Source organism: Talpa occidentalis, unplaced genomic scaffold, assembly GCF_014898055.3.
Source record: "Talpa occidentalis isolate TD23 unplaced genomic scaffold, MPIMG_talOcc4v2.1 talOcc4.9, whole genome shotgun sequence".
NCBI lineage: Eukaryota > Metazoa > Chordata > Mammalia > Eulipotyphla > Talpidae > Talpa > Talpa occidentalis.
Window position 1 is genome coordinate 58,785,528 of NW_023605305.1, and position 19,827 is coordinate 58,805,354.

Here is a 19,827-nt window from a genome sequence, read left to right on the forward strand (position 1 = left end):
ACAGAACTGTCAGAAATATATCTGTTTTGGGCCTCCCCGGTGGCGCAGCGGTTGAGCGCTGGGTTGCGAAGCTGCCCGCAGCCTCTGTGGTGCCGGTTCGATCCCCAGCTGCTCCCCGGCCACCGAAGGAGGGTCCCACATGGCGCGCAGACCTCTCCTGCCGCCCGCTGCTCCCCTCAGCAGTGTACTTCAGTCCTTCTGCCTGCTCTGCTCCCCGCTCTGGCTCTGGTGAATTCTCTCACCCTCCCGCGCTTCTGACTGTACCCAGTGCTTGTATAAACAAAACAAACAAACAAACAAATAAATAAAACATGCCTCTATAAAAAAAAAAAAGAAATATATCTGTTTTAATTGCTAATACTGGTAGCAAATGAGTAAATAATTTAAGAAAATATTTATTTCATATCTCTAATCAAATTTTGTCTGTTTTTATTATTGTATGTGTCTCATTCATCTCTTCTTCTCTGTTCCTATTAGCATCATACTAATCTGCTTAACAACATCTCATATTTGTATTACAGTGGTTTAAGGGTAAAAGTGAGTTTAAAAAAGGGGGTAGATTTTTATCTACCTATAGTAAGTCCTTAATTTGACAAATGATATTTTGACGGAGGCCCAGTTTTAATGCAATGTTCATAAATTCCTTTGGTAGGCTTGTTTATCTCATCTTTAACCCTGTCCTCAATTCAACCAAGATTATTATTAAAGAACCTAAGACCTAAGTTTCTCTCCTCTGGGCAGTGTGTGGGCAGGTCACACTAATTCTTCCCCATTGAATGAACTAGTGATTTCTTAAATTTCTCTTAGTCTTGTCATTAAAACTTTGATGATTATTATAAATACTAGATCATTCTAGGACCTAAACTGGAAGTCTTATAAATCTAAACATTAGTTACTTTAAAATTAGCTATCAATAATAAAGCACAATATTTTAAACAGTTTCTGTCAGGGTAGGGTTTATTTCCTTTTGTAGTACTGCCTCTTGACATTTGAAAACAAAGAGTAGGGCCTCTCCGGTGGCGCAGCTGTTGAGCGCTGGGTTGCGAAGCTGCCCGCAGCCTCTGCAGCGCCGGTTCAATCCCCGGCCGCCGGGTGAGGGTCCCACATGGCATGCAGACCTCTCCTGCCACCCACTGCTCCCCTCAGCAGTGTACTTCGGTCTTTCTGCCTACTCTACTCTCCCCTCTGGCTCTGGTGAATTCTCTCGCCCTCCCGCGCTTCTGACTGTACCCAGTGCTTGTATAAATAAATAAATAAATATTTTAAAAAATAAAATAAAATAAATAAAAACAAAGAGTAAAAGTGCTCATTGTGTACCTCTAGTTTTATATTTCTACATTTTGAGTTTTATAAAATACAAAACATCTCACACACCTGAATACAGTGATACATATTCTAAAATTAAATAGAAATACATTTTTGAAAAAGGAATCTTTGTACATTCTTGGTGGCAATGTAATTAAGTACAACTTCTGGAAAACAGTATGATGATTGCCCAAAAAATTAAAAATAAAAATACCATGTGATCCAGTTATTCTACTTTTAGGTATTAATCAGAAAAAAATATAGACACTAATTTGCAGATATTTATCACCCCTTTCATTGCAGTATTGTTTGTAATAGTACAGATATGGCAGCAACCTAAGTGTCCATTAACAAATAGAATGCATAAAAGAAGATGTGATATATCTCTCTGTATATATGTGTGTATGTATACACATATTAAAATGGAATATTACCCAGTCATAAAAAAGATGAAATCTTGCTGTTTGTGACAACCTGGATCAACCTTGAGGGTATTATGCTAAGTAAATTACATTGGATGGAGAAATAAAAATACTGTACAATTTCACTCATGTGGAATGTTAAACAAACAAACACAACAAAAAAAAAAACAGATTTATAGAACATATGGATGGTTATTACCAGGGGGAGGGAGAATAAAATGGGTAAAAAGGGCCAATAGTATGGTGATGAATGGAAACCAGACTTTCGGTGGTGAAGTATGTTATAGTGTATAAAGATATTAAATCTGAAGCATATAATATGTGTTACTTCAATAAATGCATGCATGCATGCATTTTTTTTTAATTATTTCAAAAGCTAAATACGGAGTTTTTCTTATCTACCATTTTTATTTGTTCATGCGTCTACTTTCCTTTTGCTTCATTGAGAATTTATATTAAATTGATTTCAAGTGGACTTCTAAAAGATAAGTAATTCTTAAAACCAATATAATCTCAAGAAATAATGTTCTATGATAGGCTAATGTAGATGTATAAAAATTCAGTGACCCTTTTTAGATAAATTTATGCATTTATTATTTGCTGCTCAATAATTTTTGTAAATTGTGTATCACTTCTATTTTTTTTTTTTTTTTATAGAGGCATGCTTTATTTGTTTGCTGGTTTTGTTTGTTTGTTTGTTTTTTTGTTTATACATGCACTGGGTACAGTCAGAAGCGCGGAGGGTGAGAGAATTTACACTGCTGAGGGGAGCAGCGGGCGGCAGGAGAGGTCTGCGCGCCATGTGGGACCCTCCTCTGGTGGCCGGTGAGCAGCCGGGGATCGAACCGGCGCCGCAGAGGCCGCGCGCAGCTTCGCAACCCAGCGCTCAACCGCTGCGCCACCGGGGAGGCCCTCACTTCTATTTTTTTCTGTTACTTGTTAAAGTCACTATTCAGTTATGAGTAGTCATTTTCTAGGATCTATGAATACTTTTTGATTTCTATAATACATCCTTCATAATCATTTTTGAAGCTCAGATCCTCTAATATTCTTAAATAACTTAATTTCTATTTATCAGGGATCAAGCAAGTACTTTTAATACTGCATTTGTCACTGAAAAAGCTGGTTTTAATTTATATTGACCTTTCTCTCCTTTGAGCATTTAGTCTGCACTCAATAAAATGTTGATGACTGCTCTTTAGAAGACAGCTGTACGAAATAAAGTATTATAAATATTCAGCTTTCCTTTCTAAGCATTGTCACCAACAGCTGGGCATCTAGTTTAGCAGAACAGATTTTGCACAAAGAGAGACTGGCATGTTCCTGAATCAGTTTAGTGAAGGAGACAAAAAATAGTTTCTTATGGATTGGGGACTTATAAAGACATAGAGCATCTGTTCCTCAGTTAAGTGATAGTCTGGTAGCTCTGAATCATGTTTAAAGCTAGAATATGCAGAACTTCTTTTTTACCTTGCTCATACCTTTAACACTATTTCTGCAAATAATACTCTTTCAACATCACTATTGAAGTTGTATAAATTATTTTGCTCTTACATGTAATTTTTCATTTGTGATATTTTAAAAACACAAATATAGTGGTTTTTATTAAGATTCTTTATAATATGGTTTTAATGATTGAATTGTATGATGTACATGTATATGTATATATATTTGTATGTATACCCACACATATAAAAAAGATCCATTTAAACATTTAATTATCATTCTACCTTGAAATATACCATTTTAAAAAAGTTATGAAAATAGCTTTCTTAAAGAGATGGTATTTTACTTTAGTTGATGGAAATAACTTTAAATCTTTCATTATATATTATTAAATATTTGGCTACTTAAATATATCAAATCTAAAGTTTTCTTTAAATGTTTTGTTTACAGTATTAGAAGATCACTGAAATTGGATGGCATGTTAGAAGAAAATGTAAGTATTTGTTTATGCATTTGTAATTTCATAGTAAGATTGTTTTCATTTTTAAAACTACTTATTTATCTTAATAAATGTAAAAATTATAAAAAACATTGTGACATAAAGGTATTTGGTATACCATTTTCTGCATATAAAATAGTTTTTGTAAATCTAATATGTCAAAGTTCCTGGCCAGCTTTAAGTTTTTACTTAAGAGGAAATAATTTAGTTATTGTAATTAAATAATTTAGTAAAAATTAGTTCACTGTAGAAAAAAAATACCTTGCCACTTAAATGTACAAGAAACAATAAGGGACAATGGCAATTTGTATTCTATAATCTAAATTGAAATAAAAACATTAACAGCATTTTTATATCAAAAATTTAATTACCTCCTTTAGCTATGCTGGCATGATTAAGCAATAAAATACTAACACTGTTATTAATTTCACCATGGTTGTCACAATAAAAATATAATTGTACTGTTGCTATTATTTTTTGTAAATCTAGTGATAGCACATTCCCAATGTCAGCATATGATGACATATGTTAGTTTATTATCTTTTCATATCAACTATGGATCTTGATGCAAACACTAATACTGAAATACTTATGGCCTCAGCAATCTTAAATGCAGGTAAATTGGTGAGAAAGTAAATTAACACAAATAGCTAGTCAATAAATGGGCTAATGAAATCCCATATTGAATGCCATTACAAGAAATGGATTTTATATGAAATTTCTCTTTTGAAGACTCACTGGTATTAAGCAATTTACCATTTTTAAAACTTCTTAGATGCTTTTTAAAAAAATTTAAACAAAGGTGGCAAAATACTGCAATGGCACTAAAAAAAATCATTAGCACTGCAATTAACAATTTAGAGTACCATTATCCAACTTGTTCTGTATAGAATGCAGCTGTGACTGTAATTCTGCATCTGTTTCTTTGGTCAGAATGGTGTTTTGGTAGAGGAGTAGTCCAGCTTGAAATGAAATACTGCTCTTTCCTGTCCCCAAACTGTTCTTTGGGAGATGGTAACATTATTTGAATGGAAACAATTGGCCATTTAGGAGTTCATCCGCTTCATGTCATCATGGCAAGCTTTCTGTCCTTTTTTTCTCCAAGATTAGTGTCCGTGTCAAGTTAGCCATTGCCGCAGCTAATATCCTGTATTAGAAAAATACATTGTTATATTTGGCCCAATTCTGTACCTTTAAATCAGCTAATTTATCTTGGTATCCCATGGTTATTACCTGTTCAAAATAGGCTCCTCGCATCCTGTCTCGGTCTTCAACATTTCTATTGCCTGACCCATTTCTGATTTTTTTATCATTTAATTTCTTCACCATTTGTTTGTAGCTCTGTATATTTACATCTTAGTTCTGACAGCTTTTGCTCCCATGCTAAGTCTAGGCTACTCTCCTAAGCTACATATACTTCTATCCACTCCACTAACAACTTAGCCCTGAAGCAGTTTGGCTCTCAAGAATCTGCCCATATACCATTAATCCTGTTGAGACTGCCTTATCCCAGACAAAGGATAATCAAGCATTCAATTCTAAGAGCATATAATTATAGTGAAGCTACAGAGCAACTAGTAGTAACTTTATGATTATTATAACTGACCAATATGATGCTGAATGAAGAAGACTCTGGTGTCCAAGTGTCTTGGCACATAGAAGGTGCCCCTTAAATGCAGTTTGTTGAGGTGGAACCTACCCATCAACTCTAGCTTCTTCTTCATTTAGAGATGTTTGGAACTCCTAACTCCTGATGTTCCCAGACCTTCCTTGAGATTAATGCTCTATGATATTAGAGCAAATCTACAAAAGCCATTTTCCTTGTGATTTCCCTGATGATGGGAGCAGAGGTATAGATAATCCCATCACCTTCCTTTAATATGTAGAATGTACACTGCAAATACCACTATTTGCTGAACCTCCCAAATTGTTAGGAGGAATGAAGAAGGTTTCAGTTTATTAACATTATTACCTACAATATTTGGGCTCCTTAAGTTATTGCCCTCCAAGCACTGTTTCTAGGATTTTCGGGAATGATGAATTATTTACTACAAACTGCCATCAGTGACCGTCTAGATGAATTTTTAGGGATAGCTGGCTACCTGGTCATATACCTAGCTATCTTGATCCAATTTCTTTCAGACCAAATCAGAGAAGGAATTGAAGAAGCAGATGCTACAGATGAGAAAGGGAAAAATATACTTCCTAATAAGGCAACTCAAGAAGTGTGCTGTAGAAGGAATGGAAGTGTAGATTTTGGGGGAGGTTTGTTGATTTGGACATGGATACCCAGTCTGGATTACTCTAATACTATTGGTAGAACAATTCTAAATCTGAATATGCTGTGGCCTAACCTTGTCTTCAGTTTCTGCTCATTACCAAAATTAGGAAGAACTTTGGATTTGAGGACATTTAGAAATTTTATAGCTCACATTCTGCAGACTTACTGATCTGACTCAAATCTATTGCTTTCTTTTCTTTGTCCAACCTCTCCTTTTCTTCTTCTTTCTCACCTTTTTATTACAGAAATCTTTAAATAGACACACAGGTAAAGAAAATAATATAAACTCCCATGTAGCCATCACCTAGCTTCAATAATTCTTGCCAGTTTTGCCTATTTGTGTGTATGTGTGTCTGTATTTTTTTCCATGAAGAGACTTCATTGGAAACATCTTGTGGATTACAGGATATAATAGTGATATTATTAAATTAGTGATATTATTAAATTATAATAGTGATATTATTAAATTAATAGTTCAATATCTTGAAGTTTTAGAACAATAATCAGCACAAATAGGAACCCAGTATATCACTATTCAGCCAACATTTTCCTGTTAAGAAACTTTTTATTAAACTAAAATTTATTTATTGGGCCTCCCCCATGGCGCAGGTGGTTGAGCACACCTCTGTGAAGCTGTCTGCAGCTTCTGCAGTGCCAGTTTCCCCGCCAGCCGCGGAGATACCCACATGGCAGGGCAGACCTCTCCTGTCTCGCCTGCTGCTCCTCTCAGCAGTGTATTTCGGTCTGTCTGCCTGTTCTGTTCCCCGCTCTGTCTCTGGTGAATCCTTTCACCCTCGAACACATCTGGCCTGTACCCCAGTTCTTGTATAAAAATAAATAAATCTTAAAAAAAAATTTATGTAACATAAGATTCACAGATCTTAAATGAGTTTTAACAAATGTATATGCCTGTGTACCGAACACTCAGTCAAGATGTAGAACAGTTCCATCACCATAAATTTAGCATATTAGTTATATTCCTTCCCCACAATACCTGTGAAATCATTGAGATACATGGGAAATTATTTTGTTCTCATAGCTGTTGTTAAAAATAGCAAAAACCCCCAACATTATTAGAACCGTTAAGGATGATAATTATGACAACTGATAAGAACTTAGTTGTTATCTAAGACTCTTCTAGGAATCCTAGGCCCAAATTGTGAAAAGTCCTTGAAACAGCTAGCTTTTAGAGTTTCTAATATAAATTCTACAGTTAGTACTAGTAATACATAGCAATATCATAGGTGAGATATTCCTATGTAACCTCATTAACTAGTATAAGGTTAATAAGAAAATTCTTCCTTTATCTGCTCTAATTTTTCTTTTGTTTCTGGTTATCCAAATGCCTTTTAGTACCTATGTTTTAAATGTCTCAGTGATAGCATAGGCTAGTAGTTCATAATAATAATAGCAGATCTTTTATATCCTATATTTCATCCTGAAAGAACCCTTAGTTTGTACTTTCTAGACTGTTTATAATAGGTAAAAATCAATGAAATGCAGGCACCTTTTTGGTAGAGTATGCTTTAAACAAGGTGACAAAGCCAGCTACAATTTGTGAAAGATATTGGAAGGGAACATCATATATATTTGAAATTATGGAGAGAAGAACATTGATTTCTTTTTTTAGGCTGAAAAATCAATGCCCAAATTTTAGTTTTGTTAATGTATAAGGTTTGACCTTCTCAGAAATAGTACAGTGGCATTTGGGCTGATCATAGAATTTTAGAACATGACATTTTTTTTAAATAGCAATAGTAAATATCTCTAAGGAGTCAGTAAATATTACAAGTAGTTGTAAATTATTATAGAAATAGTTGTGGTTTATCTGATTTCTATTTCCTTACATTTTTTTTGTGTGTATCCTGAATACTTTTACTTTTTTAACTAAATCTGTTTTCTTTTTGTCTTTCCCCTTTTTCTTTTGTTCATCAAGAATCTGATAGGTAGCACTCTTTTTATTGAAAGAGTGCCAGTTAGTAGCTCAGTTTTTCTCAAATCCAGTCTTCTTAACTCTTCCTGCTGTGGTAGACCAAGACCTTCAATGTTTGTTGGATGGCAGTACAAAAATTCATAGGTGAATTTAGGTTCACTCTTAAGCATCTTTAGGGTTTAAAAGTCAGAGGACACCTTCAATGCAATGTTATTTCAATTTTTAAAAAATTAGAAGACCTTGATGGAAGGTCCTTTGGAGACTCTGGACTGGGGGCAGAGGGTGTGGAATGTAGGGAAGTCAGATTATGCCTTTGTATATACCAGTAGAAAAATGATAAAAAAATGCATTATTTACTGAAGAATATTTAGTGACATAGTAGATTTTCATTTTTTGCTCTATGTATTATAGTTGTAGACAGACTTTTTTCCTTTTAACCAACACAGATAACCAAAATAAAAAGCAAAAGAGAAGTCTCAGTATTTTTAAGGTGAGGGAAAATAAAATTGTACACACACACACACACACACATATGTGTGCACACACAAAGACATATTTTATGAAAGCTAGAGAACTGTTTCCAAAGAAAAATGTGTGATCTAGTGTTGCAATGTTTATATATTTGGCAATTGGAAAAAATAATTTTTTGGTGAAAATAGGAAAACAGATTGACATAAATGTGCATTAGGGTAGTGACTTTCATTTCTTGTACATATACAGTGAAATAGTTCTGGGCAATAAATTTTTAGAAAACTAGGGTAGGATTGGATAAATGTCATTGTTTGTGACTGAATACATATAAACAGGTGAAAACTCAAGATGGAGAGGTAATAATAACCACCTGATAAAAAGACTTAAAACACTTTTACCCTACGAAAAAGATTGCTTTAGAGTACCTTGATATTTTAGTTTGGTTTTTTTTTGGTAAATGATATGGTTACATTTGTGGCTGTTGTGGATACATAAAGTGAAACAAAATGTCTTTTGTCCCCCCCAGTACTAATAATTATTTATCATTAAAAATCGTAACTGTGGGCTCCCTGGTAGTGCAGGTGGTTGAGCGCCACGCTGTGAAGCTGTCCACAGCCTCTGCAGCGCCAGTTCGATCCTGGCTGGCCAGCGAGGGTCCTACATGGTGCAGCAGACCTCTCCTGTCGCACCCGCTGCCCCCCTCAGCAGTGTATTTCGTCAGTCTGCCTGTTCTGCTCCCCACTCTGTCTCTGGTGAATCCTCTCACCCTCCCGCGCATCTGGCCTGTACCCCAGTTCTTGTGTAAATGAATAAATAAATATTAAAAAAAATCATAGCCGTGAAAAAAAAAATTATGCTGTAGATTTTGGAACTATACCAAGATTATTGACGAAGGTGACACAGTTACTATTTCTGCCATGGTGTCTTAAAAAATAAAGAATAATTGACAGTGGAGCATTTTGTAATTATTTTAAGTTAGCTACCAAGTTAAAGTACAACTCTACATTTTGGCAACATATCATGAGCTGTGAGACCTTTCCTTTTTCTCCCAAATCCATCCTATTCTCGGTTTCCATGCCTTTTATTTTCACTTATCTAAGCTTTACCCTCTCTCTCACAATAATCCTTCTTAAGATTATTGACACCAGCCACCTCAGTGGTGCAGCGGTTGAGCGCTAGGCTGTGAAGCTGCCTGCAGCCTCTGCAGCGCCGGTTCCATCCCTGGCCACTGGTGAGGGTCCCACTTGGTGCGCAGATCTCTCCCTGCCATGCCCTCTGCTCCCCTCAGCAGTGTACTTTGTCGGTCTGCCTGTTCTGCTCCCCGCTCTGGCTCTGGTGAATTCTCTCACCCTCCCGCGCTTCTGACTGTTCCCCGTGCTTGTATAAATAAATCTTAAAAAAAAAAAAGATTATTGACAGCCCACTTTGATTTTCCCTCTCCTCTGAATTTCTATAGCACAGATTAACTTAAGACCTTTTCTCTGTGTTTATGAAGGCAAAACAATTTCTTCTGTTTTCTTTGTACAAATTTAATGTAATCAAATGTAATCAAGTGTTGGATGATTGGATAGCAATATAGAAAACAAGTTTAAAGGGAATCAGATGAGCATACAACTAATAGTGTGATGATGGATGTTTGGAGAAAACCAAAGAAAGACTTGTTCCTGGGCAAGGTAAGAAAGTATGCATTCTAAACTGGGATCACAGAATTAGCTGAGGCCCCAGATATGCAAAGCTAGTGACTGGGGCTACAGGTGCCATTTAAAATTGGATGAGTGAACTAACAAAAAAATGAATATAATTCTGAGTAGAGTGGCTTGGCCAAGTTTACTGAGATGTTCTTTTTTTCTTTTTTTAAAGATGTGTTTATTTGTATATACAAGAACTGGGGTACAGGCCAGAGGTGTGGGGGGGTGGTGAGAGGATTCACCAGAGACAGAGTGGGGAACACAATAGGCAGATAAACTGAAATACACTGCTGAGGGGAGCAGCGGGCAAGTCAGGAGAGGTCTGCTCTGCCATGTGGGTAGCTTCTTGCCAGGGATCAAACTCTTGCTGCAGTGGCTGTTGTGAGCTTCATAGGTTGTGTCTTAACCCCTTGTGCCACCAGGGAGGCCCCTCTTTTTTAAAACGATATTTATTTATGCATACAGGAACTGGGATACAGGCCAGAGTGCAGCAGGGAGAGAGGATTCACCAGAGAGAGAGTGGGGAACAGAACAGGCAGACTGACTGAAACACATTGCTGAGGGTGAGGGGAGCAGCGGGCAAGACAGAAGAGGTCCACTGAGCCATATGGGCAGCTCCCTGGCTGGCTGGGGATGGAACTCATGCTGCAGAGTCTGCAGATAGCTTCACAGTGCTGTGTTTAACCCCTTGCACCACCAGGGAGGCCCTAAGATGTTCTTTTTAAATCATTCACTTGGGCCTCCCTGGTGGAGCAAGGGGTTAATACACAACCTGTGAAGCTGTCTGTAGCCTCTGCAGCAGGAGTTCGATCCCCCAGCCGGCCAGGGAGTTACCCACATGGCGCAGCAGACCAGGGAGCTACACACATGGCGCAGCAGACCTTTCCTGTGTTGCCTGCTGCTCCCCTCAGCAGTGTACTTTGGTCAATCTGCCTGTTGTGTTCCCCACTCTGTCTCTGGTGAATCCTCTCACCCCACCCCCCCACACCTCTGGCCTGTACCCTAGTTCTTGTATGCATAAATAAATAAAATGTTTTTAAAAAATAAAAATAAATCATTCACTCATCACACATTTTTTGAGTTCTAGAGTACAAAGATGAAAAAAAGATATTTTCAGCATTCAAATTCTAACAGGGCACAGAAATTTAAGTTATTAAACTGCCAACTTCAATAAAAGGTATGCACAAGGTCTATGGGAACAGAGGAGGAAACCTCAGAAAAGGTTGATATAGGACAGGCCCAATTCTCAAAAGACTTAAATGTCAAACTCAGTTGTTTGAACATTATTTTTTATTATTAAGTTGCTGTGTCAGAGCAACTTTGTGAAGGCTTAGGATAGCACTCATCCTTCTTACGACTTCCCTGCGGTCTTACTAAGAGGTAGCTTATGAGACTTTCCCGCATACCCCATAATTACACTTCAGTCTCAACTGAGAGCAAAAGTCAGGATATAATTGGTACGGTAAGTAATCTTTAACTTATTTAGAAATACCACCTCCCCTTTAATGTTAAAATTTTATAAATATCAAATGAGATGCCCTGATTATTGAAATATCTACATGATTTAAAACAATAGTTTTCCCTTTGAGGGTGACAACTGACCATATTTATTTGTTATTTTTTTCAAAGATTTATTTATTATTACAAGAACTGGGGTACAGGCCAGATGTGCAGGAGGATGACAGGATTCACCAGAGACAGAGTGGGGAACAGAACAGGCAGGCTGACAATATACACTGCTGAGGGGAGCAGCGGGCGAGACAGGAGAGGTGTGCCACGCCATGTGGGACCCTCGCCATGTGGGACCCAAGCCGGCTGGCTGGGATCCTGGTGCTGCAGAGGCTGCGGACAGCTTCACAGCGCTGCACTCAACTACCTGCGCCACCAGGGAGGCCCCTGACCATATTTAAAACCCAAAAGGAAAGGAAAATATTTTTAATATTAGAAATAAAAGGAAATTTTTTAATATTAGAAAGTATTCATCTGAATTTTGCAGGTTTTTAAAGGTATTTTCAAATATCTATCACTAACCATAAGTATTTTTGTTCAAAATTAATATTTATTTCCAGTCATTCAAACCTTCAAAAGTCACAGGGAAGAAAAGTATTATAACTTACTCTCCAACAACCGGAACTTGCCAAATGAGCCCATTTGCTTCTCCCACAAGCTCTACAGAAGAAGATGTGCCATCAAAAGGTTAGTTTAACATTCTTTTCCACTTATTGTGAGATTTTTCTATTTATTGGTTAAATCAGAATTTAGATTTAATAATATGTGAATCTTCTGCTGCTGATTTTTCTCTTAAAGAATTCAACACAGAAAAAAAAAAGAATTCAACATAGGAAAGACTAGAATATAGGTATTACTTTGGACATAAATGTAAACTTTCTAGGCACTTACTTTAAAATGCTACTACAGACTTTGTTCCCTTACTGTCCCATCCATTAAATAGAAATTATGGCCTGACTGCCTTCAGCTACTATCAATTATAATGGTAACAGATACACCCTTTAACAAGCTATCCATCATGTGCATAAATTAAAGGACACATAATTCAGGTACTGCTGTACTACAGTTTAAGAGTGACACTTCTAAATGTTATTTTTATCCATGTTGTCCATTTAGTTTTATCCACATTTTGTGTACCTTATATAGGTTTATTTCATTTCTTATATTTCTTTCCCTTCTTTTCCCCAGACCGTTTTAAATGCATTTGCAAAAGGTTTATGGAATGCTCAATTAGAGAAAAACCTAGTTTTAATATGAAATTCTTTATTTTAAAATATTGTTAGTTTAATTTTGACCATACATAGCTCTTGTTCTCTGGTAATTTATTGCTGAAATAATTATTTAAAATGTGGGGAAATCTAGATTTCATCAGTTTAATTTTTAATATTAGAAAAGTTATGAATCATGTCAAATTTCTATAATATAAAATTTTAAATAGGCTCAAATTTAATAAAATATATTTTAGATATGCTGTGATTAGCTTAATTCATATTTTATTGTTTAACATTTGAGTGCTAAGTATATACTAAAAGCTACACAGAAACAAAAAAATCTCCTCACTTTACCTAATTTGTTGTAATGAAACCCAGAATGAGATCTTAAACTTTTGAATGACTTTTATTTTACTTTAATCAAATGCTTATTATCTTAAAGCCATCACTATTAGGTTTGCTTTTACAAAAGTATATGAGGATCTATACATTTTCTTCAGACTCTGTAGCTGTTTTCTATACTTGATATATCTTTCACTTAAAATTAAAAATTAGTGCTTTGTAGATTGCATTATCTCTATATTGAAATGTTAATAGATTTTAAGTGAATACATACTCAATTTCCATATTGAAATTAAATAGGGATGTAGGGAACATTCCTTTTGCCCATAAAAAGATTGGTCACATGATCCCAGTTGACATTTAAGTGGATAATTATCAAAGATTATAGTACTAAGTAAGCTCTCTTTTTAAAAAAGTCATATAGCAAGGGTTCCTGAGGTGCTGCTAATATTCTGTTCCTTAACTTCCGTGGCATTACACTGGTTCATTCTATAATTATTCATTAAACTGTACACATGTTTTATGTACTTTTTCTCATATATATACAAAGTCTCACATACAGAAGTCTCAAAATGGAAAATTCAGTCTAGGATCTTAGATTATGTCATTTTTAGTCATTCTATTGCTCATCCTAATATGTCATCTTATATTAGAAATAAGAAAGTGTGCCTTTTATAACCTCAAGTTCCAAATAAATAAGAAATTATAACTTATGACATAATTCAAGTTCCACATGAAGTCATTTCTTCTGTTAACAATTTTTACCTTTTAAATATTTATAGAGTTACAAAATATGAGTTAAAATAAGCGCTTTTATTAATATTTAAATAGCATTTTATTGGCTTTTTTAGAGATTTATTTTTATTTATTTATGCATACAAAAACTGGGGTATAGGCTAGAGATGCTGGCGAGAGGCTTCACCAGAGACAGAGTGGAGATAACAGGCAGATCTACTGAAACACACTGCTGAGGGGAGCAGCGGGCAAGGCAGGAGAGGGCTGTTGTGCCGTATGTAGGTTAGCTCCCTGGCCAGAGATTGAACTTATGCTGCAGTGGCTGGAGGTAGCTTGATAGAGCTGAGACTTTAACCCTTGTGCCACCAGGGTTAACCCTTGCGCTCCATTAAATAGCAATTTCAAGGAAATTTTAGTTGCTACTTACTTTTTATTACACTTACAATATTATCCTTATCATGACTTTTAAAGCTATACATCTTCTAATCCCTGACCACATTATCTGCCTCATTTTCTATTACCCTTCTATATTTACACTTACTTTACTCATTCTTATTTTCATGCCAAGCCCCTTCCCACTACAAAGTTAGTGCACTTGAGTTCTCCCAACCTGGAATATTCTTCCTCCATATATATATATGTACTTTCAAAATGTATTTGAACCATGTGCTATGTATGTGAACAGATGATATAGATTTAAATCCATTTGTAGTTATTAAGGAAAGAAAAATCTGGTTCTCTGTCTTCCCTCTACTTAAATTCTACATGGGTCAAAAGTGGGATGACTGGTTCCAAATCTTCAGTTTATACATATAAGATATATACATAGGATGACATATATATATATGTGTGTGTGTGTATATGATGTGTTTATATGTTTTTTGTGTCATTATTTTGCTGACCTATCCCACCCTTTAGCAAATTTATCCCAACTATTTTGCTTTACAGAGAAGAGGAATGATAGTAAATTTTCCTTCTCCATTATTCCTACTGGATCAGTGTTATTACTTAATAATTAGGGTATAAGTATAGACAACAGATTTGCATAGTCAAAGGAAATAAATTCTTAACTAGGCAATAGATTTATAGAAATCACTAAGACTGTAGTAATATAATAGCACAGAGAGATAGAGGTGGAGAATATGATAAAACAGTAAGAGAATTTAACTGTTTGGTTTTTTTTTTTAAAGATTATTTATACAAGAACTGGGGTACAGGCTAGATGTGCGGGAGGGCGAGAGGATTCACCGGAGACAGAGCGGGGAACAATACAGGCAGATTGACGAAATACACTGCTGAGGGGAGCAGTGGGCGCGACAGGAGAGGTCTGCTGTACCATGTGGGACCCTGGTGGCTGGGATCAAACAGGCACTGCAGAGGCTGCAGACAACTTCACAGCAAGACGCTCAACCATCTGCGCCACCAGGGGAGGCCCAAAAATTTAGCTGTTTATGAGATATAATAATATCTACCTCAGGATTGTTGTGAGAATTAAATGAATACATTAAAAATGCTTAAAATCATGCCTGGCATATAGTAAATGTTCAATACATATTTTAACTACTTTATTAATATTATTATTTAGACTATAAGAAAAGATTGGATGATTTAAAAAAAAAAAAAACCTAGTAGTTTGTATAAGATTATTAACATTTCCTCAGTCTACTAAAAATGGAACTACCATATGACCTGGCACTTCCACTCCTAAGGATCTGCCCAAAGGACACAAACACATTAATTCAAAAGAACACCTGTACCCCTATGTTTATTGTAGCACTATTTTCAATAGGTAAAACCTGGAAACAACCCAAATGCCCAAAAAAAATAGGATCAAGAAGATGTGGTATATATACACAATGGAATATTATTCAGCAGTCAAAAAAGATAAACTCATGCCATTCACAGCAACATGAATGGAGCTAGAAGGAATTATGCTCAGTGAAATAAGCCAAAAGGAAAAAGAAAAATATTGCATGGTTTCACTTAAAACAGGAATCTAGGAGAACCAAATTAGACGTCAGTGTAAAAAAATAATAACAGTACAAAGCACAACAAAGCAAAAACAGACAATTATAAATGAGAGACATACTGCAGGGGAGAAGGAAAGAGAGGGATCAGAGGGAGGGAGGGAGGAGCAAAGGGGACTGAGGTGATGGTGCACGGGTGCATTGGTGAAGGAAACTCTATGGGGAAGCAAATATTGTTTAAAAATGAACAATGATGTAAAAACTAAAAAAAAAATAATTAAAATTAAAAAATTATGTAAACACACAAAAAAGATTATTAACATTAATATAAACTAAAATAGCATTTAAGGCAGAAAGACTTTATTGAAGATAATGTGAATCTTTACAAAATGAGAGGAAGATTTACCACTAGAAATATAAAAGGATCCTGAACTTACCTGCATCTGAAACAAAAACTCAAACAGCCTGAGGAAATAGGAAAGGGTTATAAAAAGTGGCTCACAAGTCCTACCACAGTAGATTTTTATAATATATCATTTTTATTAAAGTTATTTTGGTTTATATCACACTGTATATGATTTAGGGGTATAGGTTTAGATGTATATGTATTACCAAACCACAACCACCACCAAAGCACTAATAATCCTCCACCACAGTCCAAGGACTCCATCCCACCTTTACTCACCATCCCACACTCTACTCTTCTGGAGGCCTCATTTCTCTAATCAGGTTTCTAGGATTTGATCTGGTTTAATTTTGTCTGTTTCTTCATTTTGTTTCTATTCCACAAATGGGTGAAATCATCTGGTGTTTGTCTTTCTCCTACTAATTCATTTTGCTTTGTATATCCCCGCCAATTTCATCCATGTTATCAAAAAAGGCAAGATTTTGTCTTTTGTAGCTGTATGCCATATCTTGTGCACTTAGTTTCTCACCATTTAGTATGATGTTGGCTGTGGGTTTGTCATAAATGGCCTTTATTATGTTGTGGTATGTTCCATCTATCCCCCATTACTTGGGGATTTTTATCATAAATGGATGTTGAATTTTGTCAGTTGATTTCTCTGCATCTATTGATATGCTCATATGATATTTATCTTCCCTTCTATTGATGTGGTGAATACATTGCTCAGTTTTCAGATGTTAAACCATCCTTGCATCACTGGAATAAATCCAACTTGATTGAATGTGTTGTTGGATTAGATTTGCTAAGGTTTTGTTGAAGATTTTTGCAACTATATTCATCAGGAATATTGCTTTATAATTTTCCTTTTTTGTAATTTCTTTTTATTTATTTATTTGTTTGTTTGTTTGTTTATACATGCACTGGGTACAATCAGAAGCGCAGGAGGGTGAGAGAATTCACCAGAGCCAGAGCAGGGAACAGAGCAGGCAGAAGGACCGAAGTACACTGCTGAGGGGAGCAGCGGGTGGCAGGAGAGGTCTGCACGCCATGTTGGACCCTCCTCCGGTGGCCGGGGAGCAACTGGGGATCGAACCGGCGCCGCAGAGGCTGCAGGCAGCTTCGCAACCCAGCACTCAACCGCTGCGCCACCAGGGAGGCCCATCTTTTTTTGTAATTTCTTGTCTGAATCTGGTATCAGAGTAATATTGACCTTGTAAAATACATTTGGAAGCACAATCTATTTATTAGCTCATTGAAATAATGAGTACATTTGAAATGTAAAAGAAATTACCTTCATGTTATCTGTGATTTGATTCTGTCTGGAAATACTGGATCCTCCTGTAGTATTAAGTAGAGATATTTTGACCAGTATATGTAGATATTGAACATTTGGAACATGGCTAGTCTGAGCTGAGATGTGCTGTAAAGGAACATCAGCTAGAAAGGGTTGGTATGAAAAAAAAGTATGAATTATCTCAATAATTCTATATTGATTATGTGTTAAAATTATACTATTTGGGGTATGTTATGTTAAATAAAATACTAAAATTTATTTCATTTCTTTTTCCTTTAAAAAAATTTTTTCTACTACGGCCTCCCTGGTGGCGCAGTGATTGAGCACTGGGCTGCGAAGCTGCCCGCAACCTCCACAGTGCCAGTTCAATCCCCGGCCACCAGCAAGAGTCCCACATGGCACGCAGACCTCTCCTGCCGTGCCTGCTGCTCCCCTCAGCAGTGTATTTCAGTCAGTATGCCTGTTCTGCTCCTCACTCTGTCTCTGGTGAATCCTCTCACCCTCCTGCACATCTGGCCTGTGCCCCAGTTATTGTATAAATAAATAAATCTTAAAAAAAAAAAGGAAAAACACACACATTAAAAAAAAGAAATATATTCACATCAAATTGACCTAAAGCATGATTACAAATTAAATATATCTAGAATCAGTAACTCAATTTACCACGATGTCTTAAAATGTCTTGGAACAACTCAACACAACAGTCACTGAAAGTTATTGATAAGACTTTACAATATAATTTAGTTGCAAGGAGAAAGTGTGTCTAATTTTGTATTTTTATGTTGTCTTTTGTACAGAGGGTGAGATTTTAAAAACCACTTATTTTGTATACTTGGAAGAAATGCTAAAGCCTTGTGATTTTTTTTTATGGTGACTTCAAAGATAGATGCAACTCAGAAGTTCATCAAATGAAGGGTAAAATAAAATAATGAAGAACATGGTTTTCCACATCTATGATAGAAATAATTTTCCTCCCAGAGAGGATTGGATTCTCTGCCTTGTGCAGTTTCTTTTCACATGTTGTTTTCTTGTGTACCTGAAACCGGTTACCACGTCAGAGTACATACAAGTACTCAACTTGTGAGCTAGTTTTTCTTGGTATATGGTATCAAGTAGTTTAAAAAAAAAAAGAGAGAACATTGAGTAAATGATAGTTCCTGTGCCAGTTGTTGAACAAATGGAACTATATAAAAATGTATACTGTAGGGCCTCCCTGGTGGCACAGGCAGTTGAGCGCAGCACTGTGAAGCTGTCTGCAACCTCAGCAGCGCTGGTTCGATCCCAGCCAGCCGGCGAGGGTCCCACATGGCGCAACAGACCTCTCCTGTTGCACCCGCTGCTTCCCTCAGCAGTGTATTTCATCAGTCTGCCTGTTCTGTTCCCTGCTCTGTCTCTGGTGAATCCTCTCACACTCCCGTGCATCTGGCCTGTACCCCAGTTCTTAAATAAATAAATAAATCTTTAAAAAAAAATGTATACTGTAAGGGGGGGTATCACCAGATCTACATTTAACAAAGTGATTTCTCTTGCCTGTTTTTTTATTAGTAGTAAAAAGTTTGCATTATTCATTCATTTGCTTTTTCATTAAATATTTATAAAAGACCAGTGCGTGTAAGGTTCTGAGAATCTTTAATTGTGCTAATGTGTCTTCAAACACTTGCTTACTACATATCAAATGTATTTAAAGTATATAGTACTATAAGGTAGTATACAGCAAGCATCTAAATGATCAGTTCATAAAACAATTTCTACTTGACCCTAATAAATACAACCATTGTGTTCTTTTAGAGCTATAAAATTGAATTTACATTTCAAATCAGCACATAGTTGAAGGATTATATCTTAGTTACATCCATATTTTCTCTTGTGTCTGTTAATTTATGAAAGTTTAGGTAAGCCATAGCAGTAGATTACTATATAGCACCTTATGAATAGAACTTAACCATTGATTTATTATTACCTGAAAGATACATTTACAAATGAACTATTCTAGTAGGCACGAAAGATCATCACATGGATTTACTAAATCACTATGCATGCAAAGAATGAGTTACTTTTATCCCTAAAATCAAAGTTATTTTACTGTGATACTATTAGAAACTCATTATATTCTAGATAGTAGTAATACCAATCCTTCATCATTAACTTTGAGACAAAAAAAAAATAGGGGTGAAATAATGTAAAGTAGAAACTTTAATATGGTATTTTTACTAAAATATTTGATGAAGCTATCCTTTAATAAGATTTATTAATGTACTTTAATTAGTTATATTGTTAAATTAGCTTCTGTAGTTTTCTCTTTACCAAGCTCCAATGGA

General features: G+C 35.8%; 1 protein-coding gene across 2 annotated transcripts in view; it reads left to right on the plus strand.

Moving 5' to 3' along the window:
• ITGB3BP (integrin subunit beta 3 binding protein) overlaps positions 1-19,827 on the plus strand; it is a 51,057-nt gene that overhangs the window by 7,050 nt on the left and 24,180 nt on the right. For both annotated transcript variants that reach the window (XM_037498466.1, XM_054690879.1), the window contains exons 2-3: positions 3,624-3,666; positions 12,115-12,241. In XM_037498466.1, coding sequence (XP_037354363.1) covers positions 3,624-3,666; positions 12,115-12,241 — 170 coding nt within the window. The remainder of the gene's footprint in view (positions 1-3,623; positions 3,667-12,114; positions 12,242-19,827) is intronic.